Source organism: Akebia trifoliata, chromosome 6, assembly GCF_017979445.1.
Source record: "Akebia trifoliata isolate Shusen 1 chromosome 6, ASM1797944v1, whole genome shotgun sequence".
NCBI lineage: Eukaryota > Viridiplantae > Streptophyta > Magnoliopsida > Ranunculales > Lardizabalaceae > Akebia > Akebia trifoliata.
Window position 1 is genome coordinate 24,478,898 of NC_141380.1, and position 17,673 is coordinate 24,496,570.

Here is a 17,673-nt window from a genome sequence, read left to right on the forward strand (position 1 = left end):
TTCCAAAACTTCTAACCCATGTTTACAAGCTGAAAAATCGTGGACCGTCCATTTTTTGTAAACTGTTTTTGATGGGATTAGAAGTTTTGGAATGAGCTGATTTTTTGTGAGGATGATCTCCTCACCGTAGAGATCATCCTCACCAAAAATCAGCCCATTCCAAAACCCCTAACTCATGTTTTGAAAAATGTTTTGCCAAAAAGTTGGCCATTGAACGCCCCCCTATATCTATATATATATACAATGTTGAGCTCACCATTTTTATTTATTATTGAGTTCAACATTTTTATGATTGAACTTATCATTTTTTTTTTATTGTCGAACTCATTAATTTTTATTTATTGTTGAGCTCACCACCAATTTTTGTTGTTGTCGAGCTTACCAATTTTTTTTGTTGAGAAAAAAATGGAATCAAAAAATAAAAAGTAGTAACTTCAACAATGGTTAAATTCACTTGTTTTCACTTTTCGACTAAAATACATAGAACGATTGACTCAAAATTGGACATAATGACATGTGTAGGTGATTTTAAACTAAACTAACCATCCTTTATTGATTTTCATCCAAAAATAAAGTTCAAATTTTTTACATACACCTCCAAAATGTTTGAAAATTTCTTGAAAATAAGTTCTTTTACCTTTCAAATCTTTTCCTTCTAAATGGAGTCTTTGAAACTCGACTAAGATGTTGAAAATCAAAAAAATTTGGATGAAAATGATGAGTTCAAATGATAAGACAGTTTCAACATTTTCTATAGTGAGAGATGTGTGGAGTGGGATTGAAGAAGGACTGATTGGAAATAAGAATTTTATGAAATGGACTATTAAGTGAACGTCTAAAGCTTAGGGACTAGTTAGGAAAATATCCCTCCGCCGGGATTCATTACAATAATTTTCCGTATATAATAAGCACCAAACATCGTACAGTGGGGACCGTGTCTGTCTCTCCGTCGCACACGCAACAGCACTAAATTCTCTCAAAATATTGTTCCAGCTGTAATATAATAATAAAGGGTCCCGTTCAGCAACAAACATTTTGGTAAAATATTTTTCAAAACATGGGTTAGAAGTCTTGAAATGGGCTAATTTTTGGTGAGGATGATCTCTACGGTGAGGAGATCATCCTCACCAAAAATCAGCTCATTCCAAAACTTCTAACCCCAGTTTATAAGTTGAAAATTTGTGGACCGTCCATTTTTTGCAAATCATTTTTTATGGGGTTAGAAGTTTTGGAATGGACTGATTTTTGGCGATGTAGAGATCATCCTCACCAAAAATCAGCCCATTCCAAAACCTCTGACCCATGTTTTGAAAAACGTTTTGCCAAAATGTTTGTTGTTGAACATTTCCCAATAATAAATTGTCCTCAAATGCACAAGTGGGATTGTGATCTGGTCCTCTATACAAATCTCGAGAAATCATAATTCATCAAATATGACATGATGTGATGTGTCTACTCTCTTTATAAAGTAAAACTATTTTCTTCCGAGTCCCCTGTAGTGTAGATCTTTAAATTCCAGATTCTTCTTCTTCTCTCTTTTTCGTTCTGTCAACCACAGACTATTCCATGTGAAACCCCCGGCGCAAGTTAGCACCGATCCTTTCTTTTCTTCATCTCTCTCTAATCTAATATCCATTTTATTGCATTATTTGAGCATCCAAATCGTTAAACACAAGGTTATTATTAAGCTTCGAATTCTTCTTTTTATTCTATTCGAATTATACTATTTTTCTTTCAGTTTTAGGATTCAAAGATTATTTTTTTTATTTAGATTCTATTTTTTTATTCTACATATTATAATTATAGATTATAGATTAATTGAAGATGTTTGGAATGTTTCGATTTTTTTTTTTTAGTTTATTATTTATCCGAATTCTGAATAGAAGATCTTATTTATTGTTCTTAATTGTTTTGTTTATGGTTTAAAATTTTTGATTTTGAGGTGGAAATCCATCGTTGGAGTTGGAAGTTCTAGTAAAACCTCGCTTTCACACATAAACTGATAAAAAATTATCTAGATTTGAAATCAGATCAAACATGAAACTCATATTACCTTGCAATGATTGGTGGTGGTTGTTTTTTTTTGGGTATCTCAGTGTGATCCTATAAAGGGCCTTTGGTGAAAATTTGGGTTTTTTTAATTTATTCTTGGCATGCGGGGACGAGAAGCTTCCTCGATGTACAAGCGAATGTCATCGAGAGATTACTCGAGTATTGAAGATAGAGAAGATAACTCAGGTACTTTTAACTGCCTACAAAGCAGTGTTAGTCCTTTTACATTGCTTTTCTTGATGAATTCTGCATATTCTTCCAAGTTGAACTGAGAGGCAAGAAATTGTGATTCAGATAGAGAAGATGACATTAGTGTGTGATGATCTGTGTGTTTGGCACTTTTACTATAGATTTCAAGTTCTTCAAAATTTTTGTATATGTTAGGTTTTTAGGGAGCGTACTTTTTAGTCACAGTGGAGATCCAAACCTAGAGTCATGTCATGTTAGATCGCTCTAGAGTAGTCACAATTCTTTCTACGCCTTAACCCTAGGGTGTTTTATAGAAACTTAGAAATCTACCGAACTTAGAGAAAATATTTGATATTCTGTTGTGTTTCATATCCCCTAACAATATCTATTTATAGAGATAAAATAAATAATGAGATTATAGTTTCTTATCAAAATAGAGATTCAATCTCACTAGGACTTTGACTCCAAGAGGAGTCGTAGTACGTGACTTAATGGGTTGGGTCTACATGGATGTCCAAATAACCAACATCTCCCACTCATTTATAGTAGGACTTAACAATCATCTCCTCATCTTAAGTTATGCATGTATTTTCTTTCATACGAGGGAATAAGGTGTGCGACCAATGGGAGTTTGTCTTCCAGAGAAAGCATTATGCTAAGTTTCTATATAGTTGACAAAACACATCTCATCTCCTATAATTCACATATGCCCCAGACTTATTTGGCCACATTGAATTGAGCATTTTCCAAACCCTTATGAGCCTAAGCTCAGAATAATGTTCAACCCTATACACAATGCACAAGCTTTCTTTCCAAAAACAAAATAATTTGTAAATCTATACATTTAGTTGAATATACAATTGCATAAAAAAAATCTTTTAAAAGTAGAAATTTTAATCATTGTGTACAATCTATCATTAGAATGTGATGCCAGATAATTTTCCTCAAGCCCTCATGTTGCTTAGTTTCGGATAAGTTACTTTTCTAGTCATGTTCCATTAGACCTTATCAATCCTAGTCATAAGTAACATGCTAGGTTAGTAAACATTGACCTCTACTTTACAACATAGTCATTAGTCACTAAGAGCACAATAATTACCTAATTATACTCACATAGTAAAGAAACATAAAATCATTCACGTACTCATATAGGTTAAAATAGGTAAAAAATAAATAACACATATATTATGAGTTCCTTCAAAGTTCGTCAATCTCAACACTATACGGATCTGAGTCTAGTGGCACTGTGAGTGCCTAACCTGAACTTCCCAATCCAATTGCTTAACAAAGTACTTGATTAAAGTTCACATCTAGCTTCCCAGGCTATATGATTCTATGAGTCTACGAATCATATTAGATTTTTATGAATTGCATCTCGACAATATAGAAGTGGCATTAATACAATTATCAAGCTCGCAATCATTGCGCCTTGTAAATTGGTTCAACCCTTAGGGTTTAATTGTCTAAACAATGTCTTCCTACTCATGGTCATTGTGTGAGTGAATGACCTTAGCGTGATGGCGAAAAACAAGTCTATGTTCAAAAATATAGTTAAATGTGCGTGGGCATAAGATAATAAAAAAAGAATGCAATATAATGATGATTTAATCAAATGGAAGGAATAAATATATATAAAAAGAAATATCCAATAGTGATAATAAATCTAGAAGTCTATTACAATCACAAATCAACACCTATGAAGTCCCAAACTCCTAACATGAGTATGAAAAATGTATCGGAGTATAGATTTAGTCAGAGGATCTGCTACTATCTGACTTGTAGAAATATGTGATAGGACTACCTCATTTTGCGCAATCATGTCTCGAATGTTGATGTACTTCGATTTTTCATGGTATTTAGAATCCTTTGCATACGCTAGTGCTGCCATATTATTACAATACAATGGTACAGGATGTTTAGTACTATGCAATATATTGAGTCGAATAAGGAACCTTTTTAATCACACAACTTCTTGAACCGCAACACTACATGCAATATATTCCGACTCCATCATGGATAAATCAACACAAGATTGTTTCTTGCTAGACCAAGAAACAACACCACCTTCAAGCAAGAATGCATAATCCGATCTCCGGCGACTCCCGTTGGTTGCACACTTTATTCCCTTCTATGAAGAAAAATATATGCATAACTTGAGATGAGGAGGTGATTGTTAAGTCCCACCATGGGCAAGTGGGAGATGTTGATTATTTGGGTGTCCATGTAGACCTAACCCATTAACTCACAAACTAGGACTCCTCTTGGAGTCAGAATCATAGTGAGATTGAGTCCCTATTGTACTAGAAGACTACAATCTCATTACTTATTTTATCTCTATAAATAGATATTGATAGGGGACGTGAAATACAATCGAATATTAGATATTCTCTCTATTACTAATTCTCTCTAAGTTGGATTTCTATCTAAGACCCTAGGGTTTAAGGTGTGGAATGAATTGTGACTACTCTAGAAGTGTCGACGTGACGGGTATTTGGATTTTCGATTTCCAGCAATTGACTCAACGTGACACGACTTTAAGTTTGGATCTCGACTATGACTAAAAGGTACGCTCCCTAAAAATCTCACAGTATAGATATAAAATTCATTAAAAGCTAAAATGAAGTGAATAGAGAGAGGAGGTCTACCTTGCAAAAGAGAAAAATAAACAGATAGAAGGTTTACACCAAAAAATAAAAGGAGACTTAAAATGGAAAGAATAACCTCCCAAGGAGACTGCTGCTACCCTTAAAACCCCACTATTACTCTCTTTCCAAATACCTCGACATGCAATAAAAGGAATCAAATTCATAGGGCCCTTTCTTTGGATCTAAAGGACTTGGTCTGCCTAACATGAAACAAAAGTATAAATAAATTTGAGAAATACCGATCTTATCTTTGAGACGCAACGTATTGGGTGTAGAGTTCTCTAGAGGTTGATGAAGTTTACCATACTATTGCGACAATGAATTGAGAAAGCTCCGTTAATTTCTCAAGATCATTTTTTAAATTATGCTTAGACATAGTGTGCAGTGATATACTGCTAGTAGTTAAGGATTTTCAAGAGCATGACTTCTTTGAATATATATATATTTTTAATAGCACTTTTGTGACATTAATTCCTAGGAAAATGGGTGTAGAGGACATCCATGATCTAATACCAATTAGCCTTGAGGGATTGATGAACAAAATCATATCAAAGTTTCTAGTTGAAACTTGAAAGGCTTCAATATGTCATGGGAAGCATTATTGGCTCAGAAAAAGGGGCTTTTGTGAAAATTTGTTAGATTTTGGATGGAGTTTTAGTACCCAATGAATGTATAATGCATTTACTCTAGATTGAAAAGGGGGAGAATCTGGGAGTGGTTTTTAAGGTAGACATGGAAAAAATATATGACCATGGGAGTTGGGATTGTCTGAAATACATAAGATTGAATGGATCAAAGAAAACGTGTCTGCCGTACATTTTTCCATCATAGTTAATGGGAGTCCAACGAGATTCTTCAAGAGCTCAATATGGGTAATACATGGTGACCATTTATCTCCTTTCTTATTCCATATTGTGGCTGAAACTTTGAATCAGATGCTGATTAGAGTAGTCAATGTTACGGTGTTATCTAGATTCAAAGTGAAATTGGAGGGCGCTATGATTTTACATTTGCAATTCACGGATGATACTATCACTTTTTTGGATGATTCTGTTGACAAGATAGGATTCCTTACAGATTGATTAGTTTGTTTTTAGGTGACATTGGGTTTAGAGATAAACCTATGCAAGATTTTGTTTTTTTGTGTTGGATCAGTGTAGTTAAGGCGAGCTTGGCACACCTCAAGGCAAGACGCACTGAAGGCGCCTTAATAAATGTGAGGCAAGGCAGTGTAACAATTTTAGATTTAATACTATTGTCTATATATGCAAAAAGGGCACGTGCCTTGACTGCACCTTGGTCAAGGCGTACCAAGTGCATGCCTTATTAAAAATTGAATAAAATAGATATATTTTGTTTAAACAAGATATCAATTTTAGATTTAATATTATTTTATATATATACAAAAAGGGGTTTATTTGAAAAGTACAATGTTTTACCATTAAAAATATTTCATTTTTTCATTTTTATTCCGCCTGAGCCAGTTAGGGCTTAGTCGACTTAGGCACAATAGGGATATAGGGCTAGTCTAAGATAGAGCCCGCCTCTTTTGGGCTGCGTTAGGGTCAACCAAGCCCAACCCAAATCTTCCCATTGGCAAGCCTAGTTTTTGATGTGTCGTAGCTGCTACTAGACATGTGGTGGCTAGCCTGCTTATACTTCTTTTTGTTCTTCTTCACTTGATTTTGTACTACTGCTGATTGTTTTTCTTCTTCTTAAGTGTTGAATATTTTAACTTTTTTATAAAATTCATGTTTATACATGTTATAAATTGTCAAATATTTAGAATCCATCTTTCACTATTTAATTTTTTTTTTTTTTTTATAATTTGTTTATGCCTTGCTTCACTCTGGCGTGTACCTTGCCTGGACTGCTTTTACAAAAATTTAAAATGAAGTTAAGGAATACATTTCATAAATCAATTAAACTATTTCTTCCCAAACTCTAATACACCCTAGCAGTTATTTTGGGAAAATCTCAATTCATATATGCTTTCTCAAGGTCAATCTTGCAGCACAATCTGAGAGGCCTGACCTCGCCCTTGAATCAGTAAATTCATTTGCAATCAGAACTCCATCTAGGATTTTCCTACCCTTGATTAAGCACCTTGACATGGATCTACCACCATTGGGATTACAGCTTTAAGTCGAAAATTAAAAAAATAAATCTTTGATAGAATTTTGTAGGTGTGCCAAACCACGTTAATTGGCTTCATACCTCCAAAATCTTCAGTCCTAGACTATTTCAGAATCAGAGCAATGAAAGTACTATTAAAACAATAATCCAGACACCCTTCGTTCTGAAAGTGCTTGACCACCAACATCAGGTCATCCTTCGTGTATCTCAACATGAATTGAAGAATGCCATGAAGAGCCATTAAGCTCCGGAGCTGTCATTGCTCATATTACAAATGACCTAATATACCCCATCCTCTTTGAACGGCCTCTTTAGCCAAGCCTGCCTATCCAAAATCTAAATTGTCTTGAGAAGGACAAAACCCATATTCCTCAGATTACATACTTGTAGAAATGAACAACTCCCTCTTTGATATTGTCTTTTCCTTCCAATGTCACTCTAGACTCTCAATCTATATACAAGAAACATAAAACAAATTCTAAGCAGATGACCTTGAGAATCTTAGAGGTGATTGTAATTTGTTCATGACGTGGAATTGTTGCTATTGAGCTGTTAATATAACTTTTACTTGAAATATTTCTAATAGTATTTATCACCCATTCAAAATCACAATTTGTTTTTATTTTTTATCTTTTATTTTTGATTGATTTATGTGTGAGTATAGGGTTTTGGTTCAAGGTTTTTTGTATTACCACACCACACAGACTTAACTACCTCACCAGGGTGGCACCTTCAATGTTGTGGATGTGGTTTAGATTTAGCGATCATATTGAACAATTTTAGGTTATAATTGGACTGAATTCCTGTATGGTTTTTTAGCCTATCTGCAAAACGACATGGAGCAAGAAACTACAAACCCTTCCTGGAGGCTTTCTTTGCCACATATACTTGTGGCTACCATTTCTTCATTCTTATTTGGCTACCATCTTGGGTACATTCTGCATCTTCAAAACTCATTCTCTTTTTCTTTTCTTTCTTTTTTGTTTTGTCCCTTTCTCTATAATTTTCACAAAATATGTTTCGGCTTTTGCTGTGTCCAGAGTTGTTAATGAACCCCTAGAAAGCATTGCTTTAGATCTTGGTTTTGCTGGGAATACCCTTGCTGAAGGTACATTCTGTGATGGATTTCTAAATCTTTTTTATTTGTTTGTTTTTCTTCTACGAATGTGTTTTCGTTTTAATAGTTTTGTCTATTTTGTGTCAAATGAAGGCCTGGTGGTAAGTATGTGTTTGGGTGGTGCCTTTGTTGGGTCTATTGTCAGTGGTTGGATTGCTGATGGAGTTGGACGCAGAAGGGCTTTCCAAATGAGTGCTTTGCCGATGATTGTTGGGGCTTCTGTGAGGTAATATATATGCACTGTAAATCAAGATGCTATTTATATCTTCGTATTTCTGTGCATTCCATTACAAATCGATTCCTTTCAGAATTCTGTACCGTTGGTGTAGATTATCCACAAATATACTCTGGCTTCCTTTTTTTTGATCAAGTGAGTCAATGTATGATGTTCTGGCTCTCGCAAAGATACAGACTTTACTACGTGCTTCCAACTTCCAGAGTCTTGAAGCTCTGAGACAACAAATTTGAAGGATCATAATTTATATCAATTCTTTGTTCTATGATAGTTTTTCTTTAATTTTCCAATTTGGCTTGGTTCAAGAAGGCTGAAGTAGTTTATTTTGCTGTGAATCTAAGTTCATAAGAAATGAACAAAGATTATACTGTTTAGCAGAGAATGCTCTAGATTTAAATCTGGAGATCTGGTTTCTATTCTCCCTTCATGGTCAATTCATTTTATACAAATCGTGTTATAACATAATAATAACTTAGATTATTTTTTATTAGGCATGAAAAAAATGAGTGAGAAATGCATTTTCCAGGGAAAATTGGATTTTTAGTTGTTTGATTGCTCATTTTCCATGGAAAATGAATTTCCAACCTACTCTAAAATTCCACTCCTAGGTGGATTTCATTTTCCCACCCAACCCCATGGGACTTTCTCCGGCCACTTATGCCCTCCTCTTCATTTTCCCCCTGTAAATGCAATGAAAAAATGGAAATCCTTTTCCCAACTCATTAATTTTCCCATGGATTTCGAAATTCCATGGACAATGTTCTGAGACATGGTTTGTATGTCTTCTGGTCTGATAGACTGATTTAAATATAAATAAATTCCATAAAGCAAATGAGACGGGTGAATTCCTAAGCATACTATTACTATGTGATAATAATAACAATGAGAAGAAGTGCATACCTTCTGGTAGAAGAAACTACCCTGAAGTAGAGGGAAAAAACAGTATCTGTTTGATGAATTATTTTTTCTAAGTCATTCTGTAGGGATTTATAATTGACTCACTATCATTTCATTAATAAACTTGTGTTAGATGTATTACAGCTGAAAGAAAAGCTTTCTGCTTTACTGTCTTTTTTTTTACTATTAGTGATTTATTAATTAGCTATAACTCAGAAAATGTTCTTCACACATGATTTGCAGTGCAACAACAAAAAATTTGGGGGGTATGCTTCTTGGGAGGTTATTAGTTGGAGCTGGAATGGGTCTGGGACCTCCTGTTGCTTCTTTATATGTGACAGAGGTATAAAGGATGGTTCTGTTTTTGCTACTCTGATGGTTGAGTGATATTTGTTTGTCATTAGCACTCCTGCAATTAGGCTCTGTTGCTGGATTGGTTGACTTCTTTTTTTTCTGCTTATGCAGGTTTCACCTTCTTTTGTGAGGGGTACTTATGGAAGCTTTATTCAGATTGCAACATGTCTTGGACTTATGGGGGCTCTGTTTATTGGAATCCCAACCAAGGGAATTTTGGGTTGGTAAGAAGCATGAAATGGGAACTCTGATTTTCTTTTCTTCAGCTGGTTATTTCAAAATTGGTTCCTTCTAGTATGGAAAAACTTTCCATGGGCTGGTAATCGTAACCATGGTGAAAAAATCTGCGGTTTTTTTTTAATCGTGATTAATTATGATGTTAATAGTTGTCGATTAAATCAAAATTTTTCCAAAAATAGGAGGTTTCGAAAAAATCACAAATTATTTTTATTTTTAGCATTTTTAAGTGTTACTTTACCATTTAATATATGAAATGCATATTTCTTACATTTGTTATACTTAGAATTTGTTTTTTTTTTTTTTTTTAATTTACCTGATGTTTTTCTGAAGCTTTCTCTTAACGAATTATTCCCGAACCCTGACTTTGTCACTATGATCATAACCTCCCTGTTATACTTTCTAATCCTGCATGCACTTAGGTGGCGAGTGTGTTTCTGGGTATCTGCCATCCCTGCTGCAATACTTGCTTTCGCCATGGAGTTTTGTGCAGAAAGTCCTCATTGGCTTTACAAGGTTTGTTACTTTCTCTTGTATTTTCTTCCCTTACATACATGAAACATTTCTCAGAACAATCTCACCTTTTGTTGGTTTGGATGATGGAAATATCCTTTAAAGATTATACAATATTTGTGTGTGGGCTCAAAGTCGGAATGGTATTTTCTCAGACATATTAATCAAAATTTTTGCGTTGCCATTCAACTTTTAATTCTCAGCTATTTGGGGTCTATGGTGCCACTAAGGTGGCCTTTTTCATTTGATCTGCTGCCCTAGATAGGATTTTGGCTGCAGACCATATTATCGCATGAGGTTTTGTTTTTGCAGGTTAGTTTATGTTCTATGTATAAAGAGAGTATTGAATTGGTCAATCATGTTTTGATCCAATTTTCATTTGCCCCCGTCATTTGGTCTAATTTCAGTTCTCTCGTCCACATTTGTTGGGTTTTCTACTGCTCCTATCTCTCTTTCAAAGTGGGCAGTCCTCAGCTTTTACTTGTATAGAAGACTTGTACAAACTCCAGTTCCCTTTGTTTGTCAGGGCATTTGGAAGGAAGGAATGAAACAATCAACTTTTTGTTGGGAAGGAGCATGCCATCCATGAGATTTTTAGTATATTAGGGCCGGATTTTCTTTTGGTATATATATACATATATATATTTGATGAGTAAGCTGGACTTGAACCCGCGATCTTAGATTTGCTTTGCAATGTGTCCAAGCAATATGGGTCTTAGCCCTTCTTTTAGTGTAAATTTAAGGGTGTTCTTTTGAAGATTTTCGATTTAGATGGGAATTTATATGTAATGAGAGATTGTAAGGTTGGGAGCTTTGTTATCTTGGTATTTGGGTGCTGTTTGAAAGGTTTTTTGTTTCCTTGTAGCGTGTAGGTCTCCTTGAGCCCCTCTCCTTTCATTCTTTCATAAAATATCTTGTATGCATAAAAAATAAAAAATAAATTTTTATCACATTCACATGCATTGAAGAACAAATAGAAATAGAAATTACCTATCAAAAAAAAAAAAAAAAAAAACAGAACAAATAGAAATTTATAAAAATGGAAACTTCATCAAAGAAATTCAAATGCCCTCCTTGTACCTCTTTTTCTTCTTTTTGTTTTAATAGGCAAGTGATAATACCTTCAATACTCTCCTCTAAATCAATCTGCTTGGCAATGATCCTTTTCAATCTCTTTGATACACATTTTCTTTTAGCAACATTCATTCCCAAATGTTATATGAAGCCCATTTGAATGTTGGGCCCATGTAAGTAAAGTGCTCATCAGTTCTTATTGATGTGATACAGCGAGGAAGATGTGCAGAAGCTGAAGCTGAGTTTGAGAAGCTTTTAGGAGGATCACATGTCAAATCTGCAATGGCCGAACTATCGAAGTCAGATAGGGGGGACGACTTAGAAACCGTGAAGTTTTCAGAGCTGCTTTATGGACGCCATTTCAGAGGTATCTATGCTCAAACACTGACGCATTGACCTGCTACCTTGAGGGCATAAAATGGGTTGGATTTTATCTGAAATTGAAGTGATCCGAATATGAATTTAGCGGTTTTGGACCCTGGAGTAGACCCGAATAAAAAATGGGTCAGATATGGATTGATGTCCCTTGACCTGAGTCGGATACAGATCTATACCTATATCAGCCTAGATCTGCATAATATAGTACTTTGAAAATAGATTTTTCAAAATATCTTTTTTCTACTACTTTAATATAATATGTGTTCTAATAAAATAAAAGAATTATAATTATAAAATAGAATAACATTCAGAAAGAAATATAGCAAAAAAATATTGGAATGGTCCAAAATTATCAGACCAACCGACCTGAATCAAGTAATTCACTCAGGTCGAATCCGGATCTTGTTTTAGTGAGAGCAAAATGGATCAGATATGGTTTTAGCTGATAGGATCTAAGTTGTGTTCAGATCTGAATAAAAAATGGATATGGATATGTTCATATCTGACCCAAACCCGCCCGTTTTAAGCCCTAGTTACTTGGCACTAGGGCATGTATCTACTCATTTGCTTGTAAATGCTTTGTTATTCACTGTTTCCTTTTGCAGTTGTTTTTATTGGGTCAACCCTGTTTGCTTTACAACAGCTGTCGGGTATAAATGCTGTATTCTATTTCTCATCAACGGTCTTTAAAAGTGCGGGTGTGCCCTCAGACATGGCAAACATCTGTGTAGGACTAGCAAATTTATCAGGTATGAATGATTTCATTCTTAAGTAACCACATGCATTGAAACCAAGGAGAACCCCTTGTTTGATTGCGTAATTTTGTTTCAGGGTCAACTATTGCAATGATTTTGATGGATAAACTAGGAAGGAAGGTGCTTCTTTTGGGGAGTTTCACGGGCATGGTAATTGTTATCAGTCACCATTTTGATGGAAATTAATTTTCATGTATTTGATGTTAGTACTAGAATCTAATTGATTGTAGTTATGATACATAGCAGTGTAACATTACTTATTGCACACATTCTGGGGTGGATTAAGGGAGTTGTGTGCACCATTTGATGTTCCGACCTATTAAATCTCCAAGATCAGAAGTTGACCTTATTATTCGATGATCAGTGGCCCATATAATGGTCCTTTCTTTGGCATAGTTTACCCTAATTTTCTGACCTTTTGACTTCCAAGAGATTTGCAAACAATCTGTCTGGCTATGCTACTTTGTATATTTTAACAGTCCAAAATCTAATGCCTCAGATTTCACCTGATTTAGAATGTGCACTATTTAGTATATTCTAATTTTATTTTCTTTATTTGTTCGATCAATTAGGCAATGGCAATGGGTCTCCAGGTCACTGCAGCAAGTTTCTTTGTCTCAGGATCCGGAGCTTTATATTTATCTGTTGGTGGGATGTTATTGTAAGTAATCAACACCTTGGAAACTTTGAAAAGTTATTTTAGAACAAAATTGATGAAGATCATGAAATATCTGCATCTGGACATTAAATATTAAAAAAAAAAAAAGTCATTTGGACATTACTATGTTATGGAACGATGGCTAATTGTAGACTTACTTATGCAGGTTTGTCTTTACTTTTGCACTCGGAGCTGGTCCTGTCCCAGGTCTTCTCCTACCAGAAATTTTCCCGAGTCGAATCAGAGCGAAGGCAATGGCAGTCTGTATGTCTGTACATTGGGTAATATTCTTGTCTGCTTTTTCTTCTTTGGGAAATGCTACAAACAAGCTTTTTAAAATAAAAAAAAAAATATATTTTTAGTGCAAAAGGCTCAAGTTTGGGCTCAAATTCAAGTTTTTTTTTTATAATAAAACTATTTATGAAACTAACCTAATTATTTTTATTTTATTTTAATTGGGGTGTAATAAACAAAAGTTGGGGTGCCAATAGCAGCTCTCTTATTTTGTGCCTTTTGTTGCTGGAAGAGTCAACCTCTCTAGAGTTGTCTAAGTGGGTTATAAATTCCATTAAATTCATAGAATTCAAGATTACTTCTTCTCAACCATTGGATCCTTACTTTGTGGTTTTTCAGGTAGTAAATTTCTTTGTGGGTTTACTGTTCTTGCGTTTGCTGGAGCAACTTGGACCAAAGGTCTTGTACTCGATTTTCGCCACCTTTTGCTTGATTGCAGTTGTTTTTGTTAAGAGGAATGTGGTGGAAACCAAAGGAAAATCTCTCCAAGAAATCGAGATAACACTTCTTCCACAGTAGTAGAGGTATTGTTTTATTTTTATTTTTTTCGCCAATGAATATCAGTAAATTAGCTAAATCAGTTAGTGAAAGAATTTTTTAATATTTAATATGATATTTTTATTTGTCAGAACTGCACACCACCCACATTTACGAGAAGAGGACACTTGGGTGCGCATCATCATAAACAATTATATTCAGAGATTTCAGTATACACACGGATGGAGTTGGTTTACCCTTCTTCAGCAGGGTTGCTCGCTCAACAAGGTTAATATAAAATTTTAAGATCTGTATGAATGTTTTATTACTGTTACTCAAGACTCGTTGATATCTTTCTTAAATGGGTTCCCACCCACCCTTTTAGAGCCTCCCATCAACCTGGAAATAATGGCGAAAATGAAGCTAAAATAGGTAAAAGGCTTGTGTGGAAGTTTTTCAATGCAATGCATGATGGGTGAAACTGACTCTAAAGTTATCTGGTCTATAGGGCGGCTACTAAGTTAGATTGACTGATTTGTCTCATATTTTGAAAATATGAGTTTAAAGAGGTGATAAAAATTCGGCTTATGACACTGGTGTATTCGGATTTCCAAAATTACAACTTCTTAAAAAATACTACTTGACACAGAAATCGGGGAATTTTTCAATTTTTTTTCTTTTCTTTTTTCCTTCTTGAGAGTCGTTTTGGCATGCTTATAGACTATCCTAGGGTTTTTTTTTTTTTCCATTCTCCATTTAAAAAAAAAAAATTCTAATCTTGTTATTCACACTTTGGGTTTTTGAATGCCTACAACAAACTAAAATTAATATCAATTACTAATCATATTACACTAATAAATGATGGTATTTTGCACATTTATCACATCCCCCCAATAAGCAAATGCTAGTCTTCGGGCGAAGCATTTGGAAGTAATCAAATCGAATAAATTTTGTGGTGGAATAAAAACATAAGACAAGACAAAAATGATCATTTCTTCCCCGCCAATTGAATTTGAAAATCTATATGATGAAAAGCATATATGGTTTTATACACACATTCACATCAACAATGTGTGAAATGATGTCAATTTTAATGTTACTTCAGCAATTTTTTAAAAATAAAAAATAAAAAAAATGCTCAACACGACCTTTCATTTTATTTTAGTCAAATATAATTTTAGAGGTAAAAAGTTCAACCTAAAATTCTAGTTTTCACATTTAATAATCAGCATAAATTCATTCATTATTATTGTTAAGCTGGAGTTGGAAGGGATCCCTCTCTCCCTCCCTCCCTAAATACGAAGACCAACGAGAATAGCTACAAGATGCATCCTCCACCAAAATTCTCTCTAAACTCCTAAGGAATGTTAAAGGACTCCTAAATTACATAGAAACCACCAACATGACTTCCTAGAATGGTAGCTTTATTCGCCTCTTGCCAAAAGAATTTGAAAGCACAAGAAGAGAATGAAGATGTGATATTTTGAATCCCTTTCACCATGAAGTCACTATTTCCTTCTCAATTCACTATTCATTTGTTAAAAAATTGAACAATGACGAATGCACGTGGTTGGATATGTGGATGATTTGGCAAAGGCACAGAACTGCAAATCTTTTCCTGCGTATCCCGAAGAAAATGATCTATGATTCTGTGCCCTTCCCATGTCAGCACTGTACCAAGATCGCATGCATTTATCATGACTAAAAAAAAATTTGAAAATTTTGTATGCTTGAATGCATAGTGAAGTCTGGACTTACACATAAGATTTCAATCTTCTAAAGAAATTTTAAAATTCATAATCACTTAAATGTGATCAACTTCACTTAAGATACAGACTCAAAACTTCATTCTGCTATAGTTGGATAAAGGTTCTTACTTTTCCCTTTTTTTTTTTATGATTGAAATTTTTTATTAATGGGGGTGGTCGAGATGATCTAAAATCCCAAGTAGAGAACAAAGTGAGCAAAGCAAGCAAACATAAAGAAACTAAAAGGTTCTCACATTTTCAAACCTCCATGTATGTCGAAACACACATTTCTTATTCTTAGGTTGGTGATGGGGTTGATTCTTTGTCTCCATTTCCTAAAGTAACAACCTCGAGCTTTAAATTATCAGTCACCCGGGGTTCCAAATTTTTTTTAAGTTGTGGGGGAAAAAAGTGTGTCAACCCATCTACAAATGATCAATCCACAGAAGAAAATAATTATTCTCACAAAGAAATGAAAAATATAAAAGTAAAATAGCTTCCAAAACTTTTATTTTATTTTGAAAATGTCCTAGTTTCTATGGTTTAAATCCACTCTTCCTCAGTGGAATTGCCAATTTTAGCTTTGTGATTTTTAATTAGGAAAATCTCATACTAGAAATGAGGGTCTGTCACCATTCATCGTCCATGGGTGTGTGAATGGTGACCCAAAAACAAATTCCTCTTTTAACGAAAATTGACTTTAATGGTGAAAACATAGAGATTTGATTAATGAATTTATGCATGTATTAGGTTACTCCCAGTGTTGTGGGGAATTTTTCCATTTTAAACAAAATTAATCATAGAAATACATAGAAAATGGTTTTGGATGAAAGAAAATTTCAATAATTTGAAAACTCTGACCTAGCAAATGAGCTCTGATTGAGTTAATTTTTCTAGCGATCTAGTTTGGGAACTTGTTATTTGCAAACCACTCATTGGATTGTTATGGGAATACAATAGACTTGAAGATGGTTTGGAATTACTCATAAAACATTCCGTGGCAACGATAATCATCTTTCCCAAGTCTCTGCTCGAATTTTCAACTATTTTATCAAAATAGTTGCATAGATGTGAGAAATGTGGTAAGTAATAGAAATGCAATGAGAATGTTTCTTGGTAAAATTTTGATTTGGCAAAAGTCAAGCTTATTTTACAGTAATGTGGTATAGACTTTTGTGGAAATAAGAAACAATTTTAGAAAATAATTGTTTTGACCAAAATGACTTTGATTATATTAAATGTTAAATGTTAAGATGGTGGTATTTTTAGGTTTCTACTTTTCAACTTAGTCTTCTCTCACTATAATAATAATAAATACAAAGATACAAAAAACAACTGAAGATATTTTTTTGTTACATTTTTCTATACATATATGGGTCATGTTTGGTAGTCAACTCTTTATTCTATATGCATTTGAAGTTTTGGAATGGTCTAATGTTTTATAAGGAGAAGATCATCCTCACATTAAAATATAATAATTTAACATAATGCTTTCTCTAAAAGACAAATTCTCATTGGTCGCATACCTTATTCTCTTGTACGAAGAAAATACTTGCATAACTTGAGATGAGGAAATGATTATTGAGTCCCACCATAAACAAGTGAGAGATATTGGTTATTTGGACGTCCATGTGGAGATATTGGTTATTTGGACACCCATGTGGACTCAATCTATTTCGTCACATACTAGAACTCCTCTTGGAGTCAGAGTCCTAATAAGATTAAGCCCCTATTGTATTAGGAGATTGCAATCTCTTTACCTATTTATCCCTATAAATAGATAATAACAAGTACGTGAAATATAATAAAAAAATATAGAAAATATCAGATATTCTCTCAATTTCCTCTCGTTTCTAAGTTCGATAGATTCTCTGAATTTCTATTGAAGACCCTAGGGTTTAAGGCGTGGAAAGA

At 34.1% G+C, this 17,673-nt stretch overlaps 1 protein-coding gene across 3 annotated transcripts; it reads left to right on the forward strand.

Moving 5' to 3' along the window:
• Positions 1–1,479: 1,479 nt before the first annotated feature.
• Positions 1,480–14,476, forward strand: LOC147400468 (putative plastidic glucose transporter 2). Of its 3 annotated transcripts, none has more exons than XM_086446159.1 (15): positions 1,480–1,586; positions 2,097–2,238; positions 7,842–7,953; positions 8,063–8,130; positions 8,233–8,365; positions 9,515–9,614; positions 9,737–9,849; positions 10,285–10,378; positions 11,663–11,816; positions 12,433–12,576; positions 12,659–12,732; positions 13,155–13,243; positions 13,407–13,521; positions 13,874–14,058; positions 14,164–14,476. In XM_086446159.1, exons 2-14 carry the CDS (start codon positions 2,154–2,156, stop codon positions 14,051–14,053), a joined length of 1,461 nt encoding a protein of 486 aa, XP_086302285.1. In that variant the 5' UTR covers positions 1,480–1,586; positions 2,097–2,153; the 3' UTR covers positions 14,054–14,058; positions 14,164–14,476. The 3 variants fall into 3 exon arrangements, with proteins under 3 accessions (XP_086302285.1, XP_086302284.1, XP_086302286.1); XM_086446158.1 differs by having other exon boundaries at positions 1,485–1,676; XM_086446160.1 differs by lacking the exon at positions 2,097–2,238 and having other exon boundaries at positions 1,486–1,676.
• The last annotated feature ends 3,197 nt before the right edge of the window (positions 14,477–17,673 follow it).

Coding starts and splice junctions, on each gene's coding strand:
- LOC147400468 (XM_086446159.1), top strand. CDS start 2,154: ATGCGGGGACGAGAAGCTTCCTCGATGTACAAGCGAATGTCATCGAGA. Junction 9,850..10,284: donor ACCAAGGGAATTTTGGGTTG/GTAAGAAGCATG, acceptor GCATGCACTTAG/GTGGCGAGTGTGTTTCTGGG. Junction 12,577..12,658: donor AGGACTAGCAAATTTATCAG/GTATGAATGATT, acceptor ATTTTGTTTCAG/GGTCAACTATTGCAATGATT.